Source organism: Capsicum annuum, chromosome 10, assembly GCF_002878395.1.
Source record: "Capsicum annuum cultivar UCD-10X-F1 chromosome 10, UCD10Xv1.1, whole genome shotgun sequence".
Taxonomy (NCBI): Eukaryota; Viridiplantae; Streptophyta; class Magnoliopsida; order Solanales; family Solanaceae; genus Capsicum; species Capsicum annuum.
The window spans coordinates 176,749,853-176,776,509 of record NC_061120.1 but is presented as its reverse complement, the minus strand read 5'-3'; the positions used below and the strand labels follow the sequence as shown (position 1 = coordinate 176,776,509).

The 26,657-nt window shown below is 37.3% G+C and overlaps 1 protein-coding gene across 1 annotated transcript; it reads right to left on the bottom strand.

The window, feature by feature from the left end:
* Positions 1-184: 184 nt before the first annotated feature.
* On the bottom strand, positions 185-26,131 carry LOC107843354 (probable catabolite repression protein creC). Its single transcript, XM_016687596.2, has 11 exons — positions 25,626-26,131; positions 23,144-23,458; positions 22,954-23,062; positions 22,787-22,880; positions 20,273-20,360; positions 20,088-20,171; positions 1,858-1,951; positions 1,684-1,771; positions 1,385-1,490; positions 1,209-1,301; positions 185-978 (listed from the first exon to the last, which is right to left on the bottom strand). The coding sequence occupies exons 1-11, from the start codon at positions 25,821-25,823 to the stop codon at positions 577-579; spliced, it is 1,671 nt and encodes a 556-aa protein (XP_016543082.1). The 5' UTR covers positions 25,824-26,131; the 3' UTR covers positions 185-576.
* Between the last annotated feature and the right edge of the window lie 526 nt (positions 26,132-26,657).

The window sequence follows — 26,657 nt, the reverse complement described above, 5'->3', positions numbered from 1 at the left end:
GCTACCATAATGACAAACGCGGATTTTCTAAAAGCTAACTAACTCCATGCAAACTTTCTGCCTCGAGGGAAAAAAGGAAATCTAAACAATCTATCAGAAAGTACGGTAGACTTTGGAACAAGAATCTGATCACAATTGGCTCAACTACCCAACAGGAAAAGAAAATTCCGACGACAAAGAGCTATAAATAAATAGATAGCCCACATATGTTGGTACCATGAGGCAATCCAATATAAGTGATTGTCAACCAACAGTTTCTTAGCAAAATTGGCTGAACAGAAAGGGGGAAAAGTCAGAGGGGGTGAGTTAGGAACTGGGAATTACATATCTCAAGAGACCCAACCTCAAATTATTTTTACCTATCATACTTACAAGCTGCTTTGACACTCTTCTAACCCCCTGCTGCTCCCAGCAGCATCTTCATTGTTCGCTATACAATTAGTTGGTCAATCTCAGTGCAAGCAAATCTGAAGATAAATAAATGGTTACCGACATTAGTAAAAGGAGCACCATTTAGTTAGTTCACCATCTTGCAACCCCCTCCTCCAAACACACACACACAAAATGTGATTACTGTTAGGTCATTGCTTGTAACTTGGAACTGACAACCTTCCCTGATATTGCTGGCTTCTCCTTCAAACTTGTACTAGGCAAAGACTCTGAGCTGCTAGTTTGGGTTTCACCAAACTCTGGTCTCACCCAAACCTTTATATGCCCCTCGCGGCAGATAGTAAGGACTGATTCATGAGTAAACATCAAGCCAGAGAGTGGTTCCGTGTGAACACGATGAGTGACCAAGGGTGATAGCTTTGGAATATCTCGCATGCTTGGAGCAGGTTGCAGCATACCAACAGGGCAAGCCCTATCCCAATGCGCTGACTGACTCCCGGTGCTGTAAGTTGGTGATCCACCATGAGGACGGCGCATTGGTACTACAATTTCATCCATTGCCAGATCCCACAAGAGCAATTGTGTGTCCTACCAAGAATCATCAAGTCAAAATTGCTAGAAAGGAGATGTAAAGCAGATAGCCAGATACACCTCAAAACAGATCATACTTGGCACTTGATAATCATATTATGAGCAAGGCGATGAAAAAAATTTAGAAAGCAGTAACATTTAATATTGGATGAGAACATAAAAGATCCAAGTAAAATAGTGAGCCATAAATGCAATAATATGAGTTTTCTCTTATTTTGAACATGTACCTGACCAACAGAACCAAAACGGTAGACCACATTTTCATCTGTGCCATCTGAATTTGGTGCTGACCAATATGAATCAAATGCCACACCACTGACCTGCCAGACACGAGTTAATAGATTAAGGCATGAATGCTACATAGAAACCAAAAAAAGGTAAGTTATAACTGCTAGCAACTCACCCAGGAGTTATGCCCCTCACCCCATGCAACAACTTTACGTTCTTCCATGCTCCAAACCTGAACTAGGTCATCTTCTCCACCAGCTAAAATATACTTTCCATCCATGCTGTTGGTCATGTACTCTCAGTATAGATACTCACTCTAGCCAAAACATTAGAAACAACATACATTTGTTTGTTTGTGGGCAATTGCGGGGGTGAGGGAAGGAAGGTGGGAAGAGGATGTGTGCTACATGTCCACAAGGCAAAAGTGACTTCCAAGTTACAAATATGCATGAATAAAAAACCACAAACACTCACCTCCAAGCACAACATAACAGAGCTCCATAATAGCTTTTTCCACCACATATAAGCTGCTCATTTTTGTAGTCAAATATACGCAGATAACCTGCATTAGATCAGTCATACTCATAAGGGTAAATCATCAAAAAAAAAGAATTAATGGCTTTACAAGTCATCTCCTGAAGAAAATACCATCCCTCCCTACAGTAGCAATATACGCCCCATCAGTTGAGAAAGCAATGCTATTGATGGACCCTTGGCAAATATGCCATCTTGCTACAGGATTCTGCATATAAAAGCCAAATGGAAATATGTGAAAGGATGAACTTAAAACAGCAGTTCTTAGATTTGAGATATAGACAGTCAAATACTCAACTGCAGCAAGAAAGAGATGTAACAAACATTTTTCAGTCTTCCCACAATCAGTTAGGAGATATTGAATAACATGCCACGATAAATGGATAATAAATTAACCAAGACATCTATTTAATTTTGGTAGAGCAGAAGCAGACTAAATGTTCTATTCCAGACAAGATAAACAGAGAATATGCTTGTTAACATATAATGGAAAAATTGGTCCGTTGTTTAGGAAGATGAAACTGGAACTATGTTTATGTTTTTACTGAGCAGTAAACTTGCTTCTTTAGGGATTATCTGGTTCAGGGACAGGTTATGTCGGGATTATTTAGTGGTGAATAATAATGTGGGGTTGATATGCATCGAATAATAATGCATGAACTGTTATGCCGTATGCAATAATGTAGGGATTGCTATGAGGGGTCCGGGATTACATCTTTATGAGCATTTTTGTCTTTAAGTACTCGTATCTATATTTTGCTAATGCACTGATTCTTTTCTGTATCCTCCTACGTAAAATAATACATAAGTGCCCTCTAATTTATGCCCACAATTACTTTGAAACTACACAAAGAGAACTGTGCACTTCGAAACTAAAGACACAGCACGGAGGTGCGGCAGTGGATACTAATTTTTCTTGTTCCGGAGAAGGAGAACCTGATACACCAATTGATGAATGGGGCTCATTGTGATTAGTCAAAGATCACGAAAGTTCAACAAAAACAGTCAACTTACTAAATTGGGTCTAAACCTGTGTATATGAAGGAGAAGATAAGAATAACTCCCTCAGAAGTGAATCAAATACAAATTTAAATCAAATAAATAGGAACCAATAATATATGAATGTGTGCTTAAAACATACGGAAGAATTCTTCCTGTTTATTTAAATGGTTCCTTCGAAAACAAGGGCAGGTCTCAAAATGATTCTTTTTATCCTTTTTTTCTATAATTTAAAACTAAAAACACAATAGATGTCTTTGAGACCAGAAAGGTACACAAATTCTGTTAAGAAGCAAGTAATCTAATACTCCCTCCGTTTTAAAAAGAATGACCTAGTTTGACTTGACACGGAGTTTAAGTAAATAAAGAAGACTTTTGAATCTTGTAGTCTTAAATTAAAGATATGTCAAATGTACCAAAATGTCCTTCAATCTTGTGGTCTTAATCATGCCACGTGGAAAGTTAAAATTTAGAAGTTGCTAAAAAAGGAAAGGGGTCATTCTTTTTTAAACGGACTAAAAAGGAAAGTAAGTCATTCTTTTTTAAACGGAGGGAGTACCTAACAATTAGCATATGCCTCGAATATGGACTAAGCAATTTAATTGTAATGAAGTTCCAGGACAAAGATCATCTAGATTGTTACATTTGTTGGTGTGTAACATTTTTGTGGAAAAACTAAGCAGAGAGTTACACAATAGATGATAAATACTGATTCTACCAACTCAAATAACAGTACTATTACCTGGAGCGCAAAAATTAGAAATTTTTTCCCTCATCCACAATCTGGTAATATAATTTTTATGCTATTTTGCTGAATTTCAAGGAAATACACTACAATCTCAACCATCTAGCAGTGTTGTTAAAGGCTAATTTGAAGCACGTTTGACTCCTGAATCTGGGATAAATCCAAGTTGTGCGCTTCACTTAGGTGGTGCATTAGTACAAGCACAAAGACACTGAGGAGTTGTTTGGTTGGATTTATCAGAAAAAATAGAACATGTATTAGTCATTATTTAATCATTTGTTTGGTAGGATTTTTAGCCTAAATATAACGATACATGTTTAATTATACACCCTATTCAGTATTATAGGATGTATAACTAATACATAGCAAACCATGGTATTAGCAATACAAGGGTTATTAAACATGGACAAGCACGATTAAAGATAAACTTCCCTTTGTTAGAATATGAGTAGGAATAGGAATAGTATATAGAATCCTACTTGAAAAAGGATTGTAATGTAGTGTCTTATTTGGAAAACGATTAAAATATAATGTCTATAAATAGGGTCCCAGTGTAATAATGTAGTTACAACAATTCAAGAATATTTTTCACCTATATTTCTCAAATGGTATTAGAGCCTCTACGATCTTGGTAGAGAATCAAAGAGCTTCTGTTGCCGACGGGCGGCTATAACCCATATATGCCGCCCGTCTGGCCAATGATCATATTACCAAAAGATTGGGCCACCGTGCTTCTTTTCGTTAACTACTTTCTCATATCTTTGCGTAGCACCATGCATCTTTCTGGTGACTACATTTTTATATCTATTTTTTGTAGCACCGTGCATCTTCCAGGTGACTACTTTCTCATATCTGATTTGCATAGCACCGTGCATCTTTCCGGATTAATTTCTCATATCATGAGTTAAATAGCATCATGCGTCTTTCCGGTAACTTTCTCAAATCTAATTTGTGTAGTTATGTGCGTCTTTTCGGTGACTCTTTAGATCTGATTTATATAGGGTTGTGCCAATATTTCGACCCAAGCCATATAATTTCTCTTTTTCAGTAGGATCGTGCCGTCATTCCGACCCTACCCATATTATTTTTCTTTCTCAGTAGGGTTGTGCCATCATTCCGACCCTACCCATGTTATTTTTCTTTTTCAGTAGGGTTATGTCATCATTCCGACCCTACCCATATAATTTTTTCCCAGGGTGACCACATTTTTTTTTTTACAATTAGTACTGTTGCATTCGTCAGCAATTAAGGACTGTTGGCTACCTTCAAAAACACCGTTACATAAAAAAAAGTTGAGGCTCTAGCTTTACAACTCACCTAAGAAGTCTACCAAGTCATCTATTTCCTTTATACAACTTTCTTTACACCAAAAAAATAAAGACACTAAACAACTCCATTTCACATCATGAATGGAGTAGATATTATCTTCAAAACATCTTCCATTCCTCTCCTTCCATACTGACCACCAAATGCATGAGGGTATCATCCTCCACCATTTTCTCCGTCTCTTGCTCCCCCATCTTCTAATCCAGCAACTCATCAGGTCAGTTGTGTGTTCAGGCATGATCCACTCTGTCTTTTTGAGGCTGAAAAACAGGTTCCAGATCTGGGTGGTGAACTTACAATGTAAGAATAGGCGATTGTTTGTTTCCCCAGTCTCTTTACAGAAGAAACATCTGGTCATCACTACTCTCCCCTTCTTTTGTTGTACTTCATGAGTAAGACACGCCTTCTTTACCTTACAAGCCATCTGAAGCATTTTACCTTAGTTGGAACCATGAACTTCCAGATTCTTTTCTATATCTCTAATCTTTCATTTGCATTATTTTGTTTTTTGTAAAGCCTATTCACAGAAAAGATGCTATCTGCCTTATGTTTCCATCTCAGCGAATCAGTTTCAGTAGCTGACTTGGAATTCCTCTACCAATTTCAATAACTCAACCACCCTTCCCACTTCCCAATCATTTAGATGTCTTCTAAAATTCAGATTGCTGCTTAAGGCCATTAAATCGGGGAAAGCTTCTTGGAATGTAGTTTGCCCTATCCAAGTATCGTTCCAAAACTTTGTTTTGTCACCATTGCCTACCTTGATTCTAGAGTCTGCATGTAGCTTTGGCCAAAGAGTCCTAATAGATCTCCACACTCCCACACCATAGGTACTGTTAACCTCCCTAGAGCACCAAAAAGTATCCAGTCCAAATTTATGAGAGATGACCTCTTTCCACAGTCAGGTTTCCTCCTTGCTGAATCTTCATAACCACTTCATCAGAAGACTGTTATTTTGAATTTTTAAGTTTCTGATGCCAAGTCCCCCTACATTTTGCTTAACTGGACCACTTCCCACTTCACCAAGTTATATCCTCCCCTTTTTTTTTCATTCCATAAAAAATTCCTTCTTAATCTACTCAATCTCTTCACCACGCTTGCCGGGATCGAAAATAAGGACATCATATAGGTAGGAAGAGAATCCAAAACTGAGTTTATAAGAGTGACCCTCCCCAAGGATAGATACTGAGCCTTCCAATGGACGACTCTTTTCTCTGTTTTTTCCACGACATTGTTCCAAATCTCCACATCCTTGTGACAGTGAGAAGGTTTGCCACTCCAAATCCTAACATCTGGGCCATAATCTGAATGTTAGGGACTTCTTTTATGGGAAAAATACTATTTTTTCTCCAGTTAACCCTTAGCCCTGAAACCGCTTCAAATACCACCTGTAATACTCTAATGTATCTAATCTACTCCATTTCAGCTTCACAAAACATAATGGTGTCGTCTGCATATAAAAGATGACAAATTTCCAAATCCCCCATATTACCACCCCTTATCTGGAAGCCTCTGAGCCAGTTATTTTGGGTTGTTATCTTTACCATACTACTGAATCCTTCCATTGCTATAATGAATAGAAAGGGGATAAAGGATCTCCTTGTCTCAACCCAGACAACCCTCTTTCAGATAGAAAAAAACCAACAGGTTCTCCATTAACCAATACAGAGAATCAGACGGTTTTAATGCAAAAACTCATCCACCCTAGCCATCTATCCCCAAATCCTAACTGTTTTAAAATGCTCAGTAGATAGTTCCAGTTTACATGATCATATGCCTTTTCAATATCCAACTTACACATCACACCAGCTACTTCCCCTCTAGTTCTTGTGTCAATGCATTCACTAGCTATCAAGGCTGCATCCATAATTTGTCTCCCTTTAACAAAAGTCATTTGGTGCTTGTTTCAACCATCAAATCTAATAATCCAGTGTGTGAGCATGTTTCAACCAGTTTTTCAGTAACTTTCTTGTTCAAGATCTACTCATCTCTTGATTATACAGTTTTCGGCAATTTTCCAGCGACAGATCGACTTTCCTACGATGTTTCCTACTTTTCCAACCACTTTTTCAGTTTTTTCCTTTTCAACTGAGGTCTCCTAAGCATTCAGAGCACTCCTTACTAATTTTCTTGCAGATATCTTCACTAAGTCCCTCATTGATTCTCGTGTTAATTATATCCATAACAAGCTCGGTACATATGCCTTGTATGCACTGGCTTGAGGGGGAGTGTTAGAATATGAGTAGGAATAGAAATAGTATATAGAATCCTACTTGAAAAAAGATTGTAATGTTGTGTCCTATTTGGAAAACGATTAAAATATAGTGTCTATAAATAGGGTTCTAGTGTAATAATGTAGTTACAACAATCCAATAACATTTTTCACCTATATTTCTCACACCCTTAATACACCAAACCCGCCAATCAATAAAAGTTAATTCCCAATATAACTAACCCCAGCATTACTTTAATATTATGTGCCAAGAGTATTATGAAGGCCATCCTAACCTCCCCAGATCCCCACTTGTGGGATTACATAGATATGTTTGTAGTAGTTGTTATTGTAGTACTATGAAAGTCATAAATGGGAAAAGTATTTTTAAAATTGAAAACTGGAATGTATGAATCCAAGGATTTTTTAAAACCTTTACCGAATTTTTAGAATATGTTTAAATACTTGAACAAGATGGTGAAAACATATTCCAAGGCTAATATAGCCTAATTTATTTATTAGAAAATCAAATTTTTTAATACGATTTCATAATTGCTTGTTTTGTAGTTCAAAAGTAAATCCCAGCATTACCGATATATTCTATTTAATACTATCCTTATACGCTTCACCAAACGACCCCTAAGACATGCCTGCCCTTGTCACTATGACCTCGATCTTTAAGAGAAAACACTAGCAACCAAAATATATTTAGCAAAGTTATAGATTATTGTTAACAACACATTATGAATGAAATTTATAGCTAAAAATGAACTTGGGACAAGCTCAATCTTAGTAGCAACCTAATCAGGTAAAGACTGCCCAACACCATATAACAAGACTACAGATAATCCCTCAACCATGTGGATTGTGGAACTCTAACTTCCATTTCCTCCACACACCTAAAGCTAGACAATCTGAGCATGGACAATGTAATATGGAGGACCAACATTGGGTAACCCAAGAAAAGAGATAGGCTTGGCACTGATTATATTCAAGAAAGCCTTAGGCTAACACTGGCAACGGACCGGAACCGGTACCGCCGGACTGGTTTGACCGGAACCGGAACCGGAACTTCCTTACCGAATTTGTCGCCGGAACTGGTGTTACCGGAACCGGAATACCGGATTTTTCCCCTTGTTCGCACCGGTCCGTTGGTTACCGGTGTGGAACCGGGTCGGACCGGAACGACACCGAAACCTTACCGGAAGAGACGCCGTCCTTAATGTACTACGTACAGTTGTTTTTTAAAATTTTAATTTAAATTATATATATATTAACTTATATAATTTAATGGCCTTAACTTATATATATATTAACTTATATAATTTATATAAGTTTTATATATAATTTATTAACTTTTTTTAATAAGATTAAGTTTTAATATATATTAAAAAGTTTAGAATTTTAACTTAAAAAATATATCTTAAATTTAAGTTAATAAATATAACATGTTTTAATATATCTTAAACTTAAAAATATATCCTTAAGTTTAAGTTAATATAAAATTTTTAATAATTTTAAGAAGTTAAATTATATTTATATAATTTTAAGTTGTAAAGTTAAAAAATTTCCTAACTTTATAAAGTTTTGTATTAAACTTTTTTTCCCATAATTGCAACAAACAAAAGACAAATTTTAAAATAAAATTAGGCGAATAGCCGTTACATTTATTCAAATTTCATACGTTGTACATTTATTACAAAGATATTAAAAGAAAATCTCCATTGTAGAATCTTATTAATATTTAAATTGTCTATAATATTTTTGGCGTAACTTTTCTATTTCTTCGGTGGATAAATCTTCCGGAATTGATCTTTTTCCTTGTTCCTTCATTGCTTCCATTCCAGCATCACTATTTTCCTCAAAATTTTCATCTATTTCGTCTTCAACATGGGGCGGTAATTTGGGGAGCCCAAAATTTCTTCGTTCGGCATTGATCCAATCCCTAAATAATACCGAAATCTCCAAACTATCCCTTGCTAACGAATATCGATGATCTCCTATTATAAATCTTCCCGTGTTAAAAGCTTGCTCCGAAGCAACTGAAGAAGCTTGAGTTGATAGCAAATCTCGAATCATCCTTGAAAGTTTTGGAAATTGTCTGATACGGGTCTTTCATCATGATAAAAGTTGTTGTTTTCCAGTTTCATCTCTAATACTTTCCCAATCCTGCGAAAGATACGAATCAAAATCATTACTCCTACAACACTGAAAACCAAGTTCTTCGCCCATCTCGTCATCTAAATCATCATATCTATACGTCTAGAAATAGGAGGTTCGATCGGCCCAATATTTTGTTCCATAACTTGATACAAGTTATATACACTCCTAGCTTTACGTACTTGCTAGCACAACAAGTGTCAACTGATGGCTTTTCATGAGGTCCAATTTCTAAATTGTTGTATAATTTTTTAACCAACATCACTGTACCATGTTCTTTATAAAATGGGTTGAATAAATTAGTTGTCAAAAAAATTTGTGGAATAGGAAAATAATATTTTTTAAAATTTATCAACCATAGCTTTAATTGCCTCTTTGTAAGGGCATAATTTTTTATATTCAGCAAGTACTTTAGAAATAGCAGTAATAGTTACTAAAACAGAAGAAATAGTTGCAGTATATTGAGCAGATACTGTGTTCGTAGCTTGAAAAAAAGTTTTCAAAAATTTACGAAGTTCTTCTACTTCAATCCAATCATCTTCATCTAGCATTAAATTAACATCCTCATTATAAGCATTATAAACTAATTGTATAGGTTTACGATATATAAAAGCAACTTCAAGCATTTGAAACAAAGAATTCCATCTAGTAGGAATTTCTTTTGGAACTTTTCTATATGGAAGGTCACATTGTTTACATTTATATTTAAAATCATCCATTACATCCATTCTTTTATTTTTAAAAATATAACTACAAGCATGTCGCACTTTAACACAACCATTTCCAAACAAATGAACACCATCATGTACTATTAAAATTAAAATATGTGCAGTACATCTAACATGAAAATGATCTTCATTCATAAGACATAATCTAGTTTTTAACTCTTCAATAGCTTTCAAATTATTAGAAGCATTATCTAATGTGCATGTCATAGGTTTACCAAAAAATCTAAAATATTTCATGCTCTCCATTATTATACTAGCTATATACATACCTGTTTTAGACTCGTCAACATATTTATAAGCAATAATTCTTTTTTGCATATTCCAATCATGATCAATCCAATGAGCCGTGAGAGTAAAATAATCATTACCGACAACACTACGACCCATATCAGAAGTAACAGATATTCTACCATCAAATTTATCAAATAAGCAACGAAGAAAATGGCAATGTTCAGCTTGAAATTTAAAAATATCATTTTTAATTGTATTTCATGAAAAAACTTTAAAAGAGGGATTATATACTAGTTGAATATAAAGAATAAAACCGGGATACGAAGGAAAACTAAAAGACAAACCCATATCAATAACCATTTTCGCTAGTTCTTCTCTATCTACATTCACTATATGTCGATGATGAACTTGGGCCAACCGGGTTAAACATGTCTAAACGCATTTGAACCATATTACCTCTTATAGATTTATGCACAAATGGTGTACCATCTTTTTTTGCCTTAGCCTCATTTTTTAGACGAATAAATTCTTTATTACATTTCATCAAATGCGTAGTTAGCAACCCTGTCCCGCCATTTTTCCCCCGGTCAAATGTTTAAAAACATTCTTGCATTTATTGCAAGTAGCAGTACTTTTACCCAATCATGCTCCATAAATTTCCAAACTAAAGACCTTTTAGTACGTTCGGTACCTTTGGCCCTAGTAAATTCCGGTAAAGGGGGAAGTTCTTCATCGTGTTCCGGCAATTTCGTAACCGGACTAGTAGGGGTAGGGGTATCACCTAACTCTTGTTCTTCTATATCATCTTCTTCCGGTAAGTCTTCCTCAAAATTATCATAACGCCTACTTAGGGTCTCATGATCTAATTCCATACCAATACCAACGTCGAAACCATTAGGTTGTGATAAAGAAGTTTCATTAAGTCTAGGCGGTAATGAACTAGTAGTAGCCTTACTTTTTTTATTTCTACGAAAAACCTTACCAAAGATTGAATTTTTACCACTACTATTTTTTCTAGAATCCATAATTAAAATTAAAATATTAAAAAAAGCAATACAAATATTATAAATTAAAAAATTAATGTAAGTAAACAAATGTAGATACTAAAAAATAAAAATATAGATATTAAAGTAAATAAAAAGAGATTAAAGTTGGAACGAATATACCGAACGTCTGCGTAAAAGCAGACGTATACCAACCAAAATTTTTCGAAGGTTCGCACCGGTATACCGGCACCAACCGGTACCGTTGTGTTACCGGTACCGGAACCGAACCGGAAATAGAAACAGAGTTAACGGACCGGAACGAAATTTTCCGGTTCCGTTGCCAGCCTTACCTTAGGCTTAAACTCCACTCCAGAAGCAATCTCGAAGTGAGGATTGCCCAACACCATATAAGATGGTTAAGGACACTCTTACGATAATGATTAGGAATAAGAAGTTACAAAAATTAAAACTACTCACAACAAACTTTAACCTGCATAATTACATCTAAGTCAAAATTTCCAATTGTTTTTGAATTTGACTGGCGGATGCTTATTCCTATTCCTAATTTTAGTTTTCTTCAATTCTTTTGTCCAAACATTTTAGGTTATTTTTATAGCTGATTTTCCTATCGATACACACACACACACACACACACACTCTTCACAACCATTTCCTTTCTCTAAAGCCCACCATTTTAATTGTGTTCTACGCTTAATAGTTCAGCAGATCTTGGCGTTTTTCTAAATTTTTACACGCACTCTTCATAATCATTTCCCTTCTCTTAAGCCCACTACTTTAATTATGTTCTACGCTTAATAGTTCAGCAGATCTTGGCGTTTTTCTAAATTTTTCACCTCTGAAAAATCTGCCGTCCAGTTTTCTCAGCCTTAATTTCAATGTATAACATATCACATACACGCAATTAATAATCATGTGTGCAATATTAATCATTGCAAGATATGATTAATTTGTTCCATGCTTCATATCCGAGATATAACTTGATTTACAAACAAAGACTTTATTAGTTAGTATTAAAGAATAGCCTCAACATACTGAAAGCAGTTGACTGTATATATGCCTTCTTTTTTTAGAAAGATAACATTTTATCTATATATCCATAGGTCTACTACATCAAAAATGTGTAGTCCCCTTCCAAATGTACCACAGAAACTATTTGATTCCTATTTGTACTTTTTGTTACAATTAATTAAGTGGAGGATGGCAGAGTTTTGGTGGACGACGCCCTCATTAAGGATAGATGGCAGTCTTATTTCCATAGGCTCTTGAATGATGAGGGGACAGAGGTGTTGTGTTAGGAGAGTTAGAGCACTCCGCAGAGTGTCACGATTTTGGCTTTTGTCGGCGTTTTAGGGTAGAGAAGGTCAGTGAGGCTATTCGCAAGATGAGAAGGGGTAGGGCGACAGGGCCCGACGAGATTCCGGTGGATTTTTGGAAGTTCTATGGCGGGTCAGGGTTGTGGTAGCTGACCAACTTGTTTAACAATATTTTCAAGTCAGCAAAGATGCCCGAGGCGTGGAGATGGAGCACGATGATTCCTCTATATAAGAACAAGGGTGACATTCAGAGTTGCAACAACTACCGGGGTATTAAGTTGTTGAGTCACACGATGAAAATTTGGGAGAGGGTGGTGGAGCGGAGGTTGAGGAAGATTGTGTCTATTTCGGAGAACCAATTTGGTTTTATGTCTGGTCGCTCCACGACGAAGGCAATTCACCTTATGCGGAGACTGGTGGAGCAGTATAGAGAGAGGAAGAGGGATCTTCACATGGTGTTTATAGACCTGGAAAAGGCGTATGACAAGGTCCCTAGGGAGGTTCTTTGGAGTTTCTTGGAGGCGAGGGAGATTCCGATGGCGTATATCAGAGTGATTAAGGACATATATGAGGGAGCAAAGACTTAGGTAAGGACAATGGGAGGAGATTCTGAGCATTTCCCAGTCTTGACAGGGTTGCACCAGGGATCAACTCTTAGTCCGTTTTTATTCGCTTTGGTGATGGATGTGCTGACGCGGAATATACAAGGCGAGGTGCCTTGGTGTATGCTTTTCGCGGATGATATAGTTCTGATTGATGAATCGCGACAACGGGTTAATGATAAGCAAGAGATTTGGAGAGAGACCCTGGAGTCTAAAGGTTTTCGGTTGAGTAGGACCAAGACGGAGTACTTGGAGTGCAAGTTCAGTGACTCGAGGCAAGAGGAGGGGGTGGTAGTAAAGTTGGATTCTCAGGTGGTTTGCAAGAAGGATAGTTTTAAGTATCTCGAGTCTATAATTCAGGGGAATGGAGAGATAGATAAGGATGTATCTCACCGCATGGGGGCAGGTTGGATGAAATGGAGGCTCGCTTCGAGAATTTTATGCGATAAGAAGGTGCCCCTCAAACTGAAAAGCAAATTCTATAGAGTTGCAGTCCGGCCTGCTATGTTGTATGGAGCAGAGTGTTGGCCGGTTAAGAGTTCTCATATCCAAAAGTTGAAGGTGGCGGAAATGAGAATGTTACGCTAGATGTGTGGATTCACTAGGGCTGATAGGGTTAGGAATGAAATTATTCGAGAAAAGGTGGGAGTGGTGTCGGTGGAGGATAAAATTCGGGAAGTGAGGTTGAGATGGTTTGGTCATGTGATGAGGAGGGGCACGGATGCCCCAGTTCGTAGGTGTGAGACTTTGGCCTTGGAAGGTTTTAAGTGGGGTAGGGGTAGACCGAAAAAACACTGGAGAGAAGGGATTAAACGTGACATGGAGCAGTTACAGCTGACTGAGGACATGACCCTGGATAGAAAGTTATGGAGGAAAAGCATTAGAGTAGAGGGCTAAGGGTGTGGAGGAGTAGTAGTAGTCAGTAAGTAGGTGGACTTGCTGTCGTTTGTTGGCAAAGTTATGTATTTATCTATTTATTTATGGCTTTAGTTATTGATTTACGTATGTATTTCTTTTTTCTTTTCTCTAATTGCGAGTGTCGTACCTATTTTATTTGCATCATGTTCTACGATTTTGATGTTTCTGTTTAATGTCTTTTGTCTTGAGCTCCCTAGAGGTAGTGGTATGGACTGCGTACATTCTACCCTCCCCAGACCCTACTATGTGGGAATATACTGGGTTTGTTGTTGTTGTTGTTGTTGTTACAAATAGTCTAGAACATCAAAAATATCTTCTGTTTGTCCTAACACTTTCTGTTCACACCAAAAATAATAAAGAGCTAAACAATTCATCTTGAAATTCTATAAATTGTTCTGTTTGCCCTCAAAACACCTTTGATTTCTTTCTTTCCATACTGTCCACCATATACATGCCGGGACAATCTTCCATCTCTCCTCCTTTTCTGTAGTATTTCACACACTGATCCAACACTTGAGAACACCTTCAATGTTCCTTGGTTTTACCCAAGTAATCTTCCTTAGGCTGGTGAATATCCTCCAAAGCTGATCCGCCCATTTGCAATGTAAAAAGAGATGGTTAACTGTCTCAGCTTGTTCCCCACAAAAATAGCATCTAGAACATAGTTGGAAACCCCTTTTCTTCATATTTTCTTGTATTAACACTGCTGCTTTAGCCAACAACCAGGAGAAACAATTGCCTTCGTAATGGATTTTGATCCTCCATATCATCTTCCATGGCCAAAGTTCTTCTCTTGTTTGCAAGATGATGAAATCTTTGTATGCAGAGTTTACATTGAAAACCCCTTTACTGCCAATCTTCCAAACTGTTGTGTCCTTTTCCCCTGTTAGATTGTTATACGATTCCATGGTATTGTAGAAAGCACCTATCCTCTCCATCTCCCAATCATTTAAATTACTTCTAAGCAGCAAATTTTATCCCTGTCCTGTCCTGTCCACATTTCAGATACAGTGGCTTGTTGTTGTAGGCTTAGGATGTGAATGTCTGGGTAAAGCTGTTTCAGGGGCCTCTGATCTATCCATTTGTCCTCCCAAAATGATACTTTCTGACCATTCCCTACTTCGAAACTAATCCTAGATAAGACTAGCGGCCAAAGATACCTAATGGATCTCTAAATGCCGCATCCGTATGGAGTATCCACCATCTTTGTTATCCATCTATCCTCTATGCCATATTTTCCCCTGATTACCTCTTTCCATAGTGTATTTTCCCCTGTAACAAATTTCCAAAGCCATTTCATCATTAGGCTCCTATTTTGCATTTTCATATCCCTGATCCCCATTCCTTCTCCTTTCTTGCTTTTTGTTACCACCTCCCATTTAACCAAGTGAAATTTTTTCTTGTCTACAATCCCTTGCCAGAGAAAGTTTCTTCTTAGGACATCTATCCTCTTTATCACATTGTTTGGAGCTGGAAAAAGAGACATCATATATGTTGGAAGTGCATCAAGCACACTATTAATCATAGTCAATCTACCTCTTAAAGAGAGGAATTGACTCTTACAGTGGTTAAGCGTTTTCCCACGCTTTTCAATTTTCCCATTCCAAATCCCTTTAGACTTGCTTTTGGCTCTCAGGGGCATGCCTAAATATATGGTTGGTAGCTCACCTACTCTGCCACCCAAAATTGTTGTCAAATTGTCCACCTCTACAACTTCATTTATAGAATAAATGAAGCTCTTTCCCTAGTTTATGTGTAAACCAGAAACTGCTTCAAATATGACGAAAATCACCCTTAGGAACAATATCTGGTCCTTCTCTGCTTCGCACAAGACAAGTGTCATCTGCATATAGATGAGTTATTTCCAGGTTGTTTGCTGCCTTGGTGCCAACCCGAAAACCCCTGATCCAATTTCTTTCCTTGGCCATCTGAATCATGTTGTTAAGTCCTTCCATTGCTAGGATGAAAAGAAGGGGAGACAGAGGGTCTCCCTATCTCAAGCCCCTCTGTGAAGGGAAAAAACACTAGGAGTTTTATTGATTAGTACAGAAAATTTGACTATGCTAATGCAATATTTCATCCAGTTGATCCATTTAGCTCCAAATCCCATTCTCTGCATCATAAGTATCAAAAAGTTCCAATTCAAGTGATCGTAGGACTTTTGTATGTCTAGCTTACAGAGAATCCTCGGCTTTTTCCTTCTTTGTCTGGACTCGACACACTCATTTGCTATCAACACTGCATCCATGATTTGCCTTCCTTTAATGAATGACATTTGTTATTTATCCACAAGACTGTATAACTTTCTTCAACCTTTCTGCCATGAGCTTGGCTATGATCTTGTACACCCCTCCTACCAAGCTTATTGGTCTGAAATCTGTCAACTCCATAGCCCCCACTTTCTTAGGTATTAGAGCTACAAATGTGGCATTAACGCTTTTCTCGAAGATTTCTTCCTTGTGAAAATTTTGTACTGCAGCAACTAGGTCCGTGTCGATGGTTTCCCAACATTGGCTAAAGAAAGCCACGGAAAAACCATCAGGTCTTGGTACTTTGTCACCTGCACATGCCTTTATACTCTTCATAATTTCTTGTTGCCCAAATGGTGCCATCAGTAAGCTATTTTCCTCTTCTCCAATCATTGGACAGTTCCTCATGTCAAGATGTGGTCTCCAGTCTTCTGGTTCAGAATACGAGTTCTTATAGTAACTTATTATCTCCTCGTGAACCTCTTTTGCTTTTGTCAGGATCACCTCTTACTTTTAACTTATCAATTGTGTTTGAACTCCGGTGTAAATTGACAGTTCTATGGAAAAAACCATTGTTCCTATCCCTTTGCTATAACCATACCGCCCTGGACCTTTGTCTCCGTGCGATTTCTTCCCTGTTGGCTATGTCTTCAAATTTCATACTCAGAGTTAGTCTAGAGGTTATTTCCCCAGCCTCTAAAGCTCTATGTTCCTGCATCTCCTCTAGTTCAGCTAGTTGTCTCAACACCTCTTGCTTTTGGGCCCTCAAGTTTCCCGAGACAGTTTTGCTCCACTCTTTCAATTTCCCTTTTAATGCTCTAAGTTTTGTAACTAAAATATAGTCTAGTTTTCCGGTGCAATTGAAGGAATCCCACCATCCCTTTACTCTCTCCTTGAAGCCCTCCGTCTCCAACCACCAGTTCTCAAACTTGAAATAAGATTTAGTGGACTCCCAATCACCACATTGTAACATTATAGGCGAGAGAAAGGTATTCTGTCCAGTCTAGAAGTTGTGTGTATGTCCCAATTCTATGTCCACCAGCTCCATGTCCTCGATGAAATCTGAAAAATCTGTCATGCCTTTGCTGATTCTGCTGCAGTTTTTCTTTTACGATGGATGTCTAACAGTATTGAAGTCACCACAAAGGACCCACGGCCCTGTAACTAGACCTCTGGCTACTCAAATTTCCCACCAAGTTTCTTCTCTCTCCTCCCTTTCATTTGGAGCATAGACTCCTGTAAGATGCCAACTGAAACCTTGGCACTTCCCTGTGAAGCTGCAGGTTACAGAATACTTCCCACACTACTAATTTCCCCCTAAAACATGATAACTATACCACCCCTAGTTCCGCTCCTACAGTTGAGCGTAGTTTACCCATCTATTCCCCCATACTTCTTTGACTATGTCTGTGATTTCTACTTCCACTTTTGTCTCCTGAAAACAGACCACATTTGCCTCCCAGTTTTTCAAGATATTTTTTATCACTACCTTTTTCCTAGCACAATTCATCCCCCTTATGTTCCAGGTTACTATATTTAGTTTCATCGATCTTTTATGGTAGATATCCCCCTCTACTTCTAGTGCCAAAACTCATGAACTTGGTGTCCAACTCTAGACTAGCTCATTTACCCCCCCCCCCCTTTTTTAGTAACTGGTTGTACCCCTTTTGTTTCTTTATCTTCCTGTTTATTGTTGTCTATCTTCACGAAGAGTTCTTCTGCTTTCTCCTCTCAACCTCTAAAGTCAACCTCAAATTCTTTACTCAGCCTGATATGTTGTCTAATCCAGTTCGGCGTACTCCTTGATCGAGTAATGTCTTTTGTTGGTGGTTGTATCATCAAAGGAATGACATCTTCGGAGGTATCGCTGTTAATTTCTCCCTGCATATTTAGCTGTGTTAGTTGTGTTTCCTGCCTCTCCAACTCTGTTACTTCTACTGCAACAATAGTTGTTTCTGCTTCCGTCAATACCCCTTCATTTTGATCACACTGAAGAAAATAATTTTCATCTATCTCCTGGTTTCCCAGCTTCTCAAAGCTATTGTGTGTAGAGATTTGCGTCAAATTGGCCATGATCTCAATATTAATTATGTCCACCTCCTGGGCTTTAGATCTGTGATGATTTTGCTTCTTTTTTATTGGGCCTAAAGTGTCTGGGCCCATAGAAACCCTTCTATTGATTTTGCCAGCAGTAGCACATAGTGGCCCTTTCTCTTTTAAATTAGACTCACGTGACCACTCACGTGTCTTCCAAATTTAAATTTTCGCCAGCTGTTGAAGTCCCCACGTGGTCTGCTCTATGGACTTCTTGGCCCTTCACTGTAGTGGGTACAAAACCTTTATTACCCGCTGGTCCGATATGATCTTCATCTCTCTTCTTCTCCTCCTTGATGGTCACCGGAATTTCACACCAGATCGGAATCTAGTAGACATAGCCTTCACTGGCTATCTCTATTTCCCTCAGCACCTTTCTCTCGTCTCCCTTTACCTTGATGCGGACCTAGTGTAGGTGGTTTTTTAGTGTTGTTTCTTCTTCAGTCTCGATAAAACCTCCACACTGGTCTCCGATTTGCTTGAAGATTTTCTGGGACCATATGCTCAGAGGTAGTCCTAGAACTCTTATCCACATCCAATCTCTCGTCACTTCTTCCGGTCAGCACCCTGTAGTTGATCTCCACCATTCAAGGCTTAGATTCATCTTCTTCCAGACCAGACCCAGACCCAGACCCCTGCCATGACGTGCTCTGCTGCAACTCTAGATGGAAGTTCGAACAAAAACTGTCCATCGTTCATAGCAAAGACACCGACACCTATGGCTGATTTCCATGTGTTGCATGCCCATCTTCTTATATCATTTAGAGTAGGGATCTCCTGTAGAGAGTTGTGAAATTTGCCAACAATGCATCTATTCAGTAGATCGGCCTCTGATGCCGTTGCTTCATTCAGAACCCTTATACGAGTGCCTGCTGCTTGCACCTGTGCCTTCTTCGTGGATTCCGTCGTCCATCTCTTACTTTTGAACGCTTCTCTAAAGGAGATATCCATATGCCTTCCAGTGTTCCTTTGTGATTTTTGCTCTGTTATTGGTTCATATATGAACTTTGCTATTTTATGAGCGATGTTTCCCCAGCCCCCTTTGTATGATGTTTCCGGTGTAATAATGACAGATTTATTTTGTCCTTGAATAGCAATAAAACTGACAAATCAGCCATTTTCATTGTATTTAAGAGAGCAATAAAATTCTGAAAAGTGATCCTTTAAATTCCATCTCCTAATTATGTTCCCCTGTACCTTCGATGCTTCAATAAATACAAAGGCCAACCATCTCAGAACTTTAATGCTTATCTTCACCCTCCTCATTAAATTCCTACTTCGCTCTATCCAATCATACCATGTGTCTGCACCTTCTTTGCACCTAGTCATTTCTTAAGATTTGAAACCTGCGTTGTAGTATATGCTACTATCCCCCTGTGATATAATTCCGGCCATAGTTGCCGGAGTGGACCCCCTATCAGAAAAGATCGACTTTTAAATTAAAAGTGGACTTCCTCGAAAGTCGCGCCTGGGAGAGAAATTTTTTCTCAAATTTTTTCTATATTTTTCCTAGCTAGATTTGGCCAGTTCCAGCACTTGAAAAGTCGCCTGTATATATGCCTTTCATCCACCTTGTTTATCTCACAGAAGGAACATGCTTGTGATTTCTGATAGCTATTGTAAAAAGGTAAGGATGTCGTTCTTAAAAGAAAAACAGGAATAACAGGAATATATGAACCAAGAAATTGATAATCTTGGTACTGTTACCAGGGGCACATCATCAAACGCTGCAGAAAGAACTATATACAGAACCAAAATACCTTACTATAACGTGCATGGGCAACTGAAAAATGAGTTTGATCTTTGATGACTGGAAATGAGGGATCAGCAGATCCATCTTTGCTCTGAAATATGACAACCGTGGGTCAAAGAAAAGTAGAAAATATGAGGATCAGTGAAAACAACCTGGAAATTGGTAGCACTCCCAATTAGTTTCAATACTTACCTTATCATAGGTGTAAAAATTTCCATCCGCATGAGCAACAACAAAAGCCCCATCACTGTTAGGCACCCAAGCGATAGTAGTACATCGACTGTTGAAAAGTAAAATAATATATTAAATCTGCCCCATCATTATAGACAACCATCAAAATTGAAATACTAGTACATTGTCGGTCAAAAACAAAAGAAAACATTAAACCTGGAAAAGCAAGGATTATCATCGGTAAACGAAACCCTTAAGTTTCTTGTCTTTTTAAAATAGACAAAATACATAGATCGACACTTGATGTTGTCGCCAAGGATCAAATGAACTCTCCTACTATCGTCGTAACAGATAGACACTTTAACTTTCCTTGGCATAAGTGTGCCTCCTGAACGTCCAGGTTATGATAGAAGTTATTTGTGAGTTACAATTGCGGATAATGCGGAAGTTGACAAATCAAAGGACAACACATGGAATTTCAAGAAAGAATAAAAAATAGAACTCCCACCCCCACTTTCTTCTTCATCATCCAATATATTCACCAGCTTCCTCGCACTCTTTTGTTCTTCATCATCCATAAATTCGATCAAACACCACTCCAATCTTCATAAATTCCATCAAACACCACTCCATTCTTCTTCACCATCAACCACCACATAGCCATCTCCCAAACCTTAACTTTACAGCTGTTGCCGAAAATTTACCACCACAATGCCACTCACCCACCTCAGCGATCTCTTTCCTTCTTATAATCCTCAATCCTCTTCAAATCCTGAAAGATCGCAAAACCCAGTTTGAAATGTTTTCGCTTATCATGGTTAAAAAAGATCAGAGAGATGGGTATCAATTTTTTTTAGCTGTGCTGGTAAAATAAAATCAAAGATAGGTGGTTGTGGAGGAGGTTGTGGTGGAGTTGAAATTGTTCATTTGAATTGCCTGCTTTTGGTTAAGCTTTTAAACAAATTGTTGAAAATTGAATATGGAGGTAGTTGTGCAATGGTAGGTGATGTCTCCGTCAACGGCATTGATGGGGTGGTCTACCAATATTTTTCCTTTTTTGTGTGTGTGGCTCTATGGTCTTTGATGGGTGAAGCTTTCTGGGGAAGGCACAACTCTAGTGGCTTATAGCAATGGACTTATGGTGGAGAAGAATGGTTTCTTGCTAATTCTTTGATGATTGAGCGTTCGTGGAGTTAATGGTATGAATATCAAGTGGAGAATGTACAGAGTTCGTTTCTGCATTGTGTGGCAGCTGATGGATTTTGTTGAAGGAGGGCTTTGGAGTTGTGGATGAAGGAGGCTAAAGGTGGTCATGGGAGATAAAAGTTAGTATGGAGGTGACGGCAACGGTAAAGGTGTGTAGAGATAGAAAATGTTGATGGAAATCAAGGGTAAATAACGAATTGCCATGTTTTTAACAGTTGGAGATAGATTATCAATATATCCAACATGCTAAAAAGCAATTGTACACTTATGCTAATTGGAGGTGCCTATTTGGTCATAACGGTAGTTAAGGTATCTATGTCGGTAACAACTTTTAGCAGCTACTTACGTATTTCGCCGTTGAAATGTTTCGTGATGCAGGAAGCACTATGCCTATTTAGGAAGTAGGTGGGAGGAAGGGAAGGAGATAATTCCCAAAGTATTATAGACCGTACTTTTCATGAAGCTAATATCACGACTCTAATTGTATTTGGGTTGTGTGGGGAGCTTCAAGTTGTTTACCTTCGTGAGATTTCTAAAAACTGAAAATACTCTTTTCCTCACCCCAACTAGCTTGGAAGTGAGGTGTAGTTGATTGATTGATTGTTTTCATTCTCATACTACAAAGACTATCCTAATTCTCTTTCTTTTCCCTTGATACACAAACCACAAACCGGAAGGGGTGCAGCACAGGAGTCAAAAATCTTGAAGCATCCTTACGAGAACTTTGAATTATGATTGCACTACATATATAAGACAACAGAAGGTGCTTCTAAGGTTACTGACTATTACTTCTAAAAGATATTATTTATGAAACTTGACGTGGAATTCTTTAGAGAACTAATCATTATTGGATTCCTTAAAATATATACCAAAAAGCAATGCAATCTCTGGATTATGTCCCAACAATTATAATAAGCATCTAATGACTGACCTAAATAAAAATTAAGAAATAACCACCTCAACTGCATTCACCATCCAATTAAACTTATACTAAGATTGTGCAAATATCCAAAGAAGTCTTCCATTTACAACCAATCAAAAATATAAGAAAATAAGAATCTCAGCTTCCAGCTTTATTAGTAGGAAAAACTTGCCACTCTAGTAGTCCTAAACGAATATTCTAGGAAACACACAATTATACTAGCTGTAAAAGCACACATGACACGGCTATGACTATTGATCTATTTAACAAAAAATAACTTAAAATAGGATGTCAAGTACATACCATTAACATTATTCCAGAAAGACAAGATAAAATAAAGAAAAGCATTACAATTCCAAATGGTATTCACAAGAACAACAAAGACAGGGTTGAGTTCAAAACCTTACCTGTTGTTAACAGAACCATCCTTGTTGTAATGTTGTGCCCCAACAAGCTTCTTCCCAACATCTTGCATTTGCTGACGTAGAGATACCGAATAAACTGCAAAGCAGACGTTGTAGGTAAAGGGTGAAGTGGATGATTGAAGTTGTATGTCATGTACAGACAAATTTACCATCTCCGGAACTCAACCCAATGAGCAAATCATGTCCTTCCTTTGCATCCGGATCAAATGCATGGCAAACAGGATTTGAATTACTAAAGTGTATTGACTTTATAGGATCCTACATTTTCCAGTGAACCTCTTAGAACTCATATATTCAATTTTTACCATCTCAAAGAACAAATATAGTTGATAACCATACCTTATCTCGAGAATTCAAATCACTAATAAATATTGTGTCACCAACATTGAATATCAAGTAAGTCCCTTTGCCATCGAAATTGGAAATACTGACAGAGTTATTTGAACTTGTCACCCCAAATGATCCAGCTCTACCACTCATACCACTGACAGACTTACTTCCACCATTTCCTCCAACAAAACTAAGTGACTTACTACCATTTCCACCACCTAACAATCTCGCTGCTGCTGACTTAACACCACTGCTGACTCCAAAACCTGATGTCGAGTGAGGCTGTGCCTGAATCGGCTTATCTTTGAGATGAGCTAGAGAAACCTGAAAAACATGTCAGGACTTTATGGAGTTGGACTAATATTTCTGTTATTTTCAGAATGCAAAAAAAAGGCTGACCAAGCATTAGCTAGTAGCTACTAACTAAAGCTTATCTAACTGGTATCGGAGTCTTAAAGCTGCAATTACGTGATACACTTCCTTCAGTTAAAGGGATTATTTCATGATTTTCATCCATTTATAGAAGAAACCTCTTCAAGTAAGCTACCGATAATAAACAGGACAAAAAAGTTTAAAATTGGAGACATAAGGCCTGAAATGAATCGAAGCACTGAAACTACCAAAAAAAAGCTCTACACTGGATTGTCAAACTGGAGCATAAAGAAGTATTTAAAAACTGAATAAACAGTGTAACTACCTTTGTTTTTCACAGGTCCTCAAACAACAGTAACACACCCAGTGTAATCCCACACGTGGGGTCTGGAGAGGGTAATGTGTATGCAGACCTTACCCCTACCCCGTAGATAGAGAGGTTGTTTCAGATAGACCCTTGGCTTAAATAAAGCCTGCCAAACAGTTTGGAAAAGGGATACAGATATGGGAGCAATAACAACAACAAAATAATGCAAAAAATGTGAAAGCATTACATAACAAACAGGAGAAAGACCAGCAACGACAACGAAATCATGCAGTAACCAGAGAACAAAAACACCAATGATAGCTCAAATTGAATAAGGCTAATACTACTGGGTAGAGAAAAAAATTAAAACTTCTCGCAGAATGATGAATTATTAAATCCCAAGTATCTTAAGATCGACCATATTACCCAAAATCATTCCAGATTCCTCTCAAAAGATTGATTTTAGAAGAAGGGTCAATCTCAAAATCTAAATTTGAGCATCATATATAAAAAACACTACTAGCCGGGGGTCTATCGAAACAACCTCTTTACCTATGAGGTAGGGGTATAATTTGTGTACACTCAACCCTCCTTAGACCTCACTTTGTAAAGTGAGATTACACTGGGTATGTTTTTGTTGTTGTATATAAAACACTACTATCCCAAAATAACATAATTTGAGCTTTTCGCAGAATGATGAACTATTACCCCAGAATCTGAAAATCAACCATGATAACCAAAACCACATTCCCCCTCAAATGATCGATTTTACAAAAAGGGTCAATCTCACAATCTAACTTTGTGCATCATTAGCATTACTATCCCTAAATAACATAATTTGAACTTCTTGCAGAATGATGAGTTCTTTTATGATAAGGGAACCCGCGGCCACTACCCTTTGGGTGCCTACAGGTAAACCATGCTCCTGTGCAATAGCTTGCAAACCACCCAGGAGATGTAACTAACACTGGGCAAGCCCCTGTGACAAGCTCAACCCAGCAAAAATGATGAATTATTAAACCCCAGAATCTTAAATCGACCATGTTTCCCAAACCAATTCCAGGTTCCATTCAAAAGGTCTATTTAATGAAACGGGTCAATCTCAAAATTTAATTTTCAGCATCATAAAAACACTACTAACCCAAAATAACATACTAATTTGAACTTTTCTGCAGAATGATGAATTTTTTTATGACAAGGGAATCCACAGCAACTACACTTTGGGTCCCCGCTCCTATACAATAGCTCGCAAACCACAAATGAGAGGTAAACTACACTAAGCAAGCCCCGACTTGTGCGACGAGCTCAACCTAGAGGAAATGATGAATTATTAAACCGCACAATCTTAAAATCCGTTCCAGATTCCGCTCAAAAAATCGATTTTATCAAAAGGGTCAATCTCAAAATCCAATTTAACACATGACACAAAACACTACACCCCAAAACAATACAATTACACCAAATTAACACACAAAACACTATAACCCAAAACAATACAATTACACCAAATTAACAAACAAAACACTACACCCCAAAACAACACACTTACACCAAACTAACACACAAAACACTACACCCCAAAGCAATACAATTACACCAAATTAACACACAAAATACTACACCCCAAAACAATACAATTACACCAATATAACAAACAAAACACTACTCCCCAAAACAACACACTTACACCAAATTAACACACAAAAAACACTACACCCCAAAACAACACAATTACACCAAATTAGCACACAAAAAAAATAAAAATAAAAAAAGAAGAACCCTAAAACGTAGATGAAGACTTAACCATTGTACCTGAGTAACAGTCTTTCCATGAGAAAAATGAAGAAGACCAGCAGGATAATTTTTCTCATACTGCAACTTATATTTCCCTTCTGGGGTTTTGAAATAAGTCTTCAAACCAAGAGATTGTTGTCCATTATTCCCCGATGCAGCAGATGAAGAGGGGGACATCATACTATTACTATTATTATTAGCACTGTTGTTCATCATTCTTGAAAACTACCAATACAAAATTACTCAATAGTTATTAACAAATGTAATTCAGATCATTTTTATTTTTTTTTGTAGTAGCAGTAGTAGTATAGAGGGTGCATATAGAGTAGTTGTAAAAGGTGAAGATTTTGACTTTTTTGGGAGTTTTTTGGTTGAAGGGAGAGAGGGTAGGAACAAGTCTATAATAGTAGTTATTTCTTGCTTCTTCTTCAATTGCTCTATTTCTGTATTTTGCTGTCTGTTTTGATAGAGTAAAAGGGGAGATCCACTCTTTTTCTTTTCTTGATTTCTCTCTGACTTTCATAAACATTAATAAAAATGTTTATAAATTTTTTAATAATTATAAATTGATGACACTCAACTTTTCTTTGTTTTCGTGTACAGACCAAATCGCCAAGTCAAATAGAATCGACAAATCAAATCAAACCAAGAAAAAATCTACTTTTGATATGGTTTGGCGTTAGGAAAAAAAACGACCATTCTTGATTTGGTTTGATGTTAACCAAAAAAAAGTCAAATCGAACCAGAATCAAACCGACATAATATATATATATATATATTAAAAGTGTGAAACCCCTAAAAGAAAGTTATTTGAATTTTTTGTCCTTTATTAAAATACTCCTCAATAGACAAAATCTTCTTTTCATTATTTTTTAAAAATAATTATTATTAAATTATCATTCAAATATTTAGAATATAAAAGAAAAAAAGAAAAGAAATAAGGAAGAATCTCATATCAAAAAGAAATTAAATGCAATGTTAAAAATTTTTGTTAGCAACATTTTAGGGAAACCTTATTTCTGGAAAGGAAAAAAAGTTAAGAACCAAAAT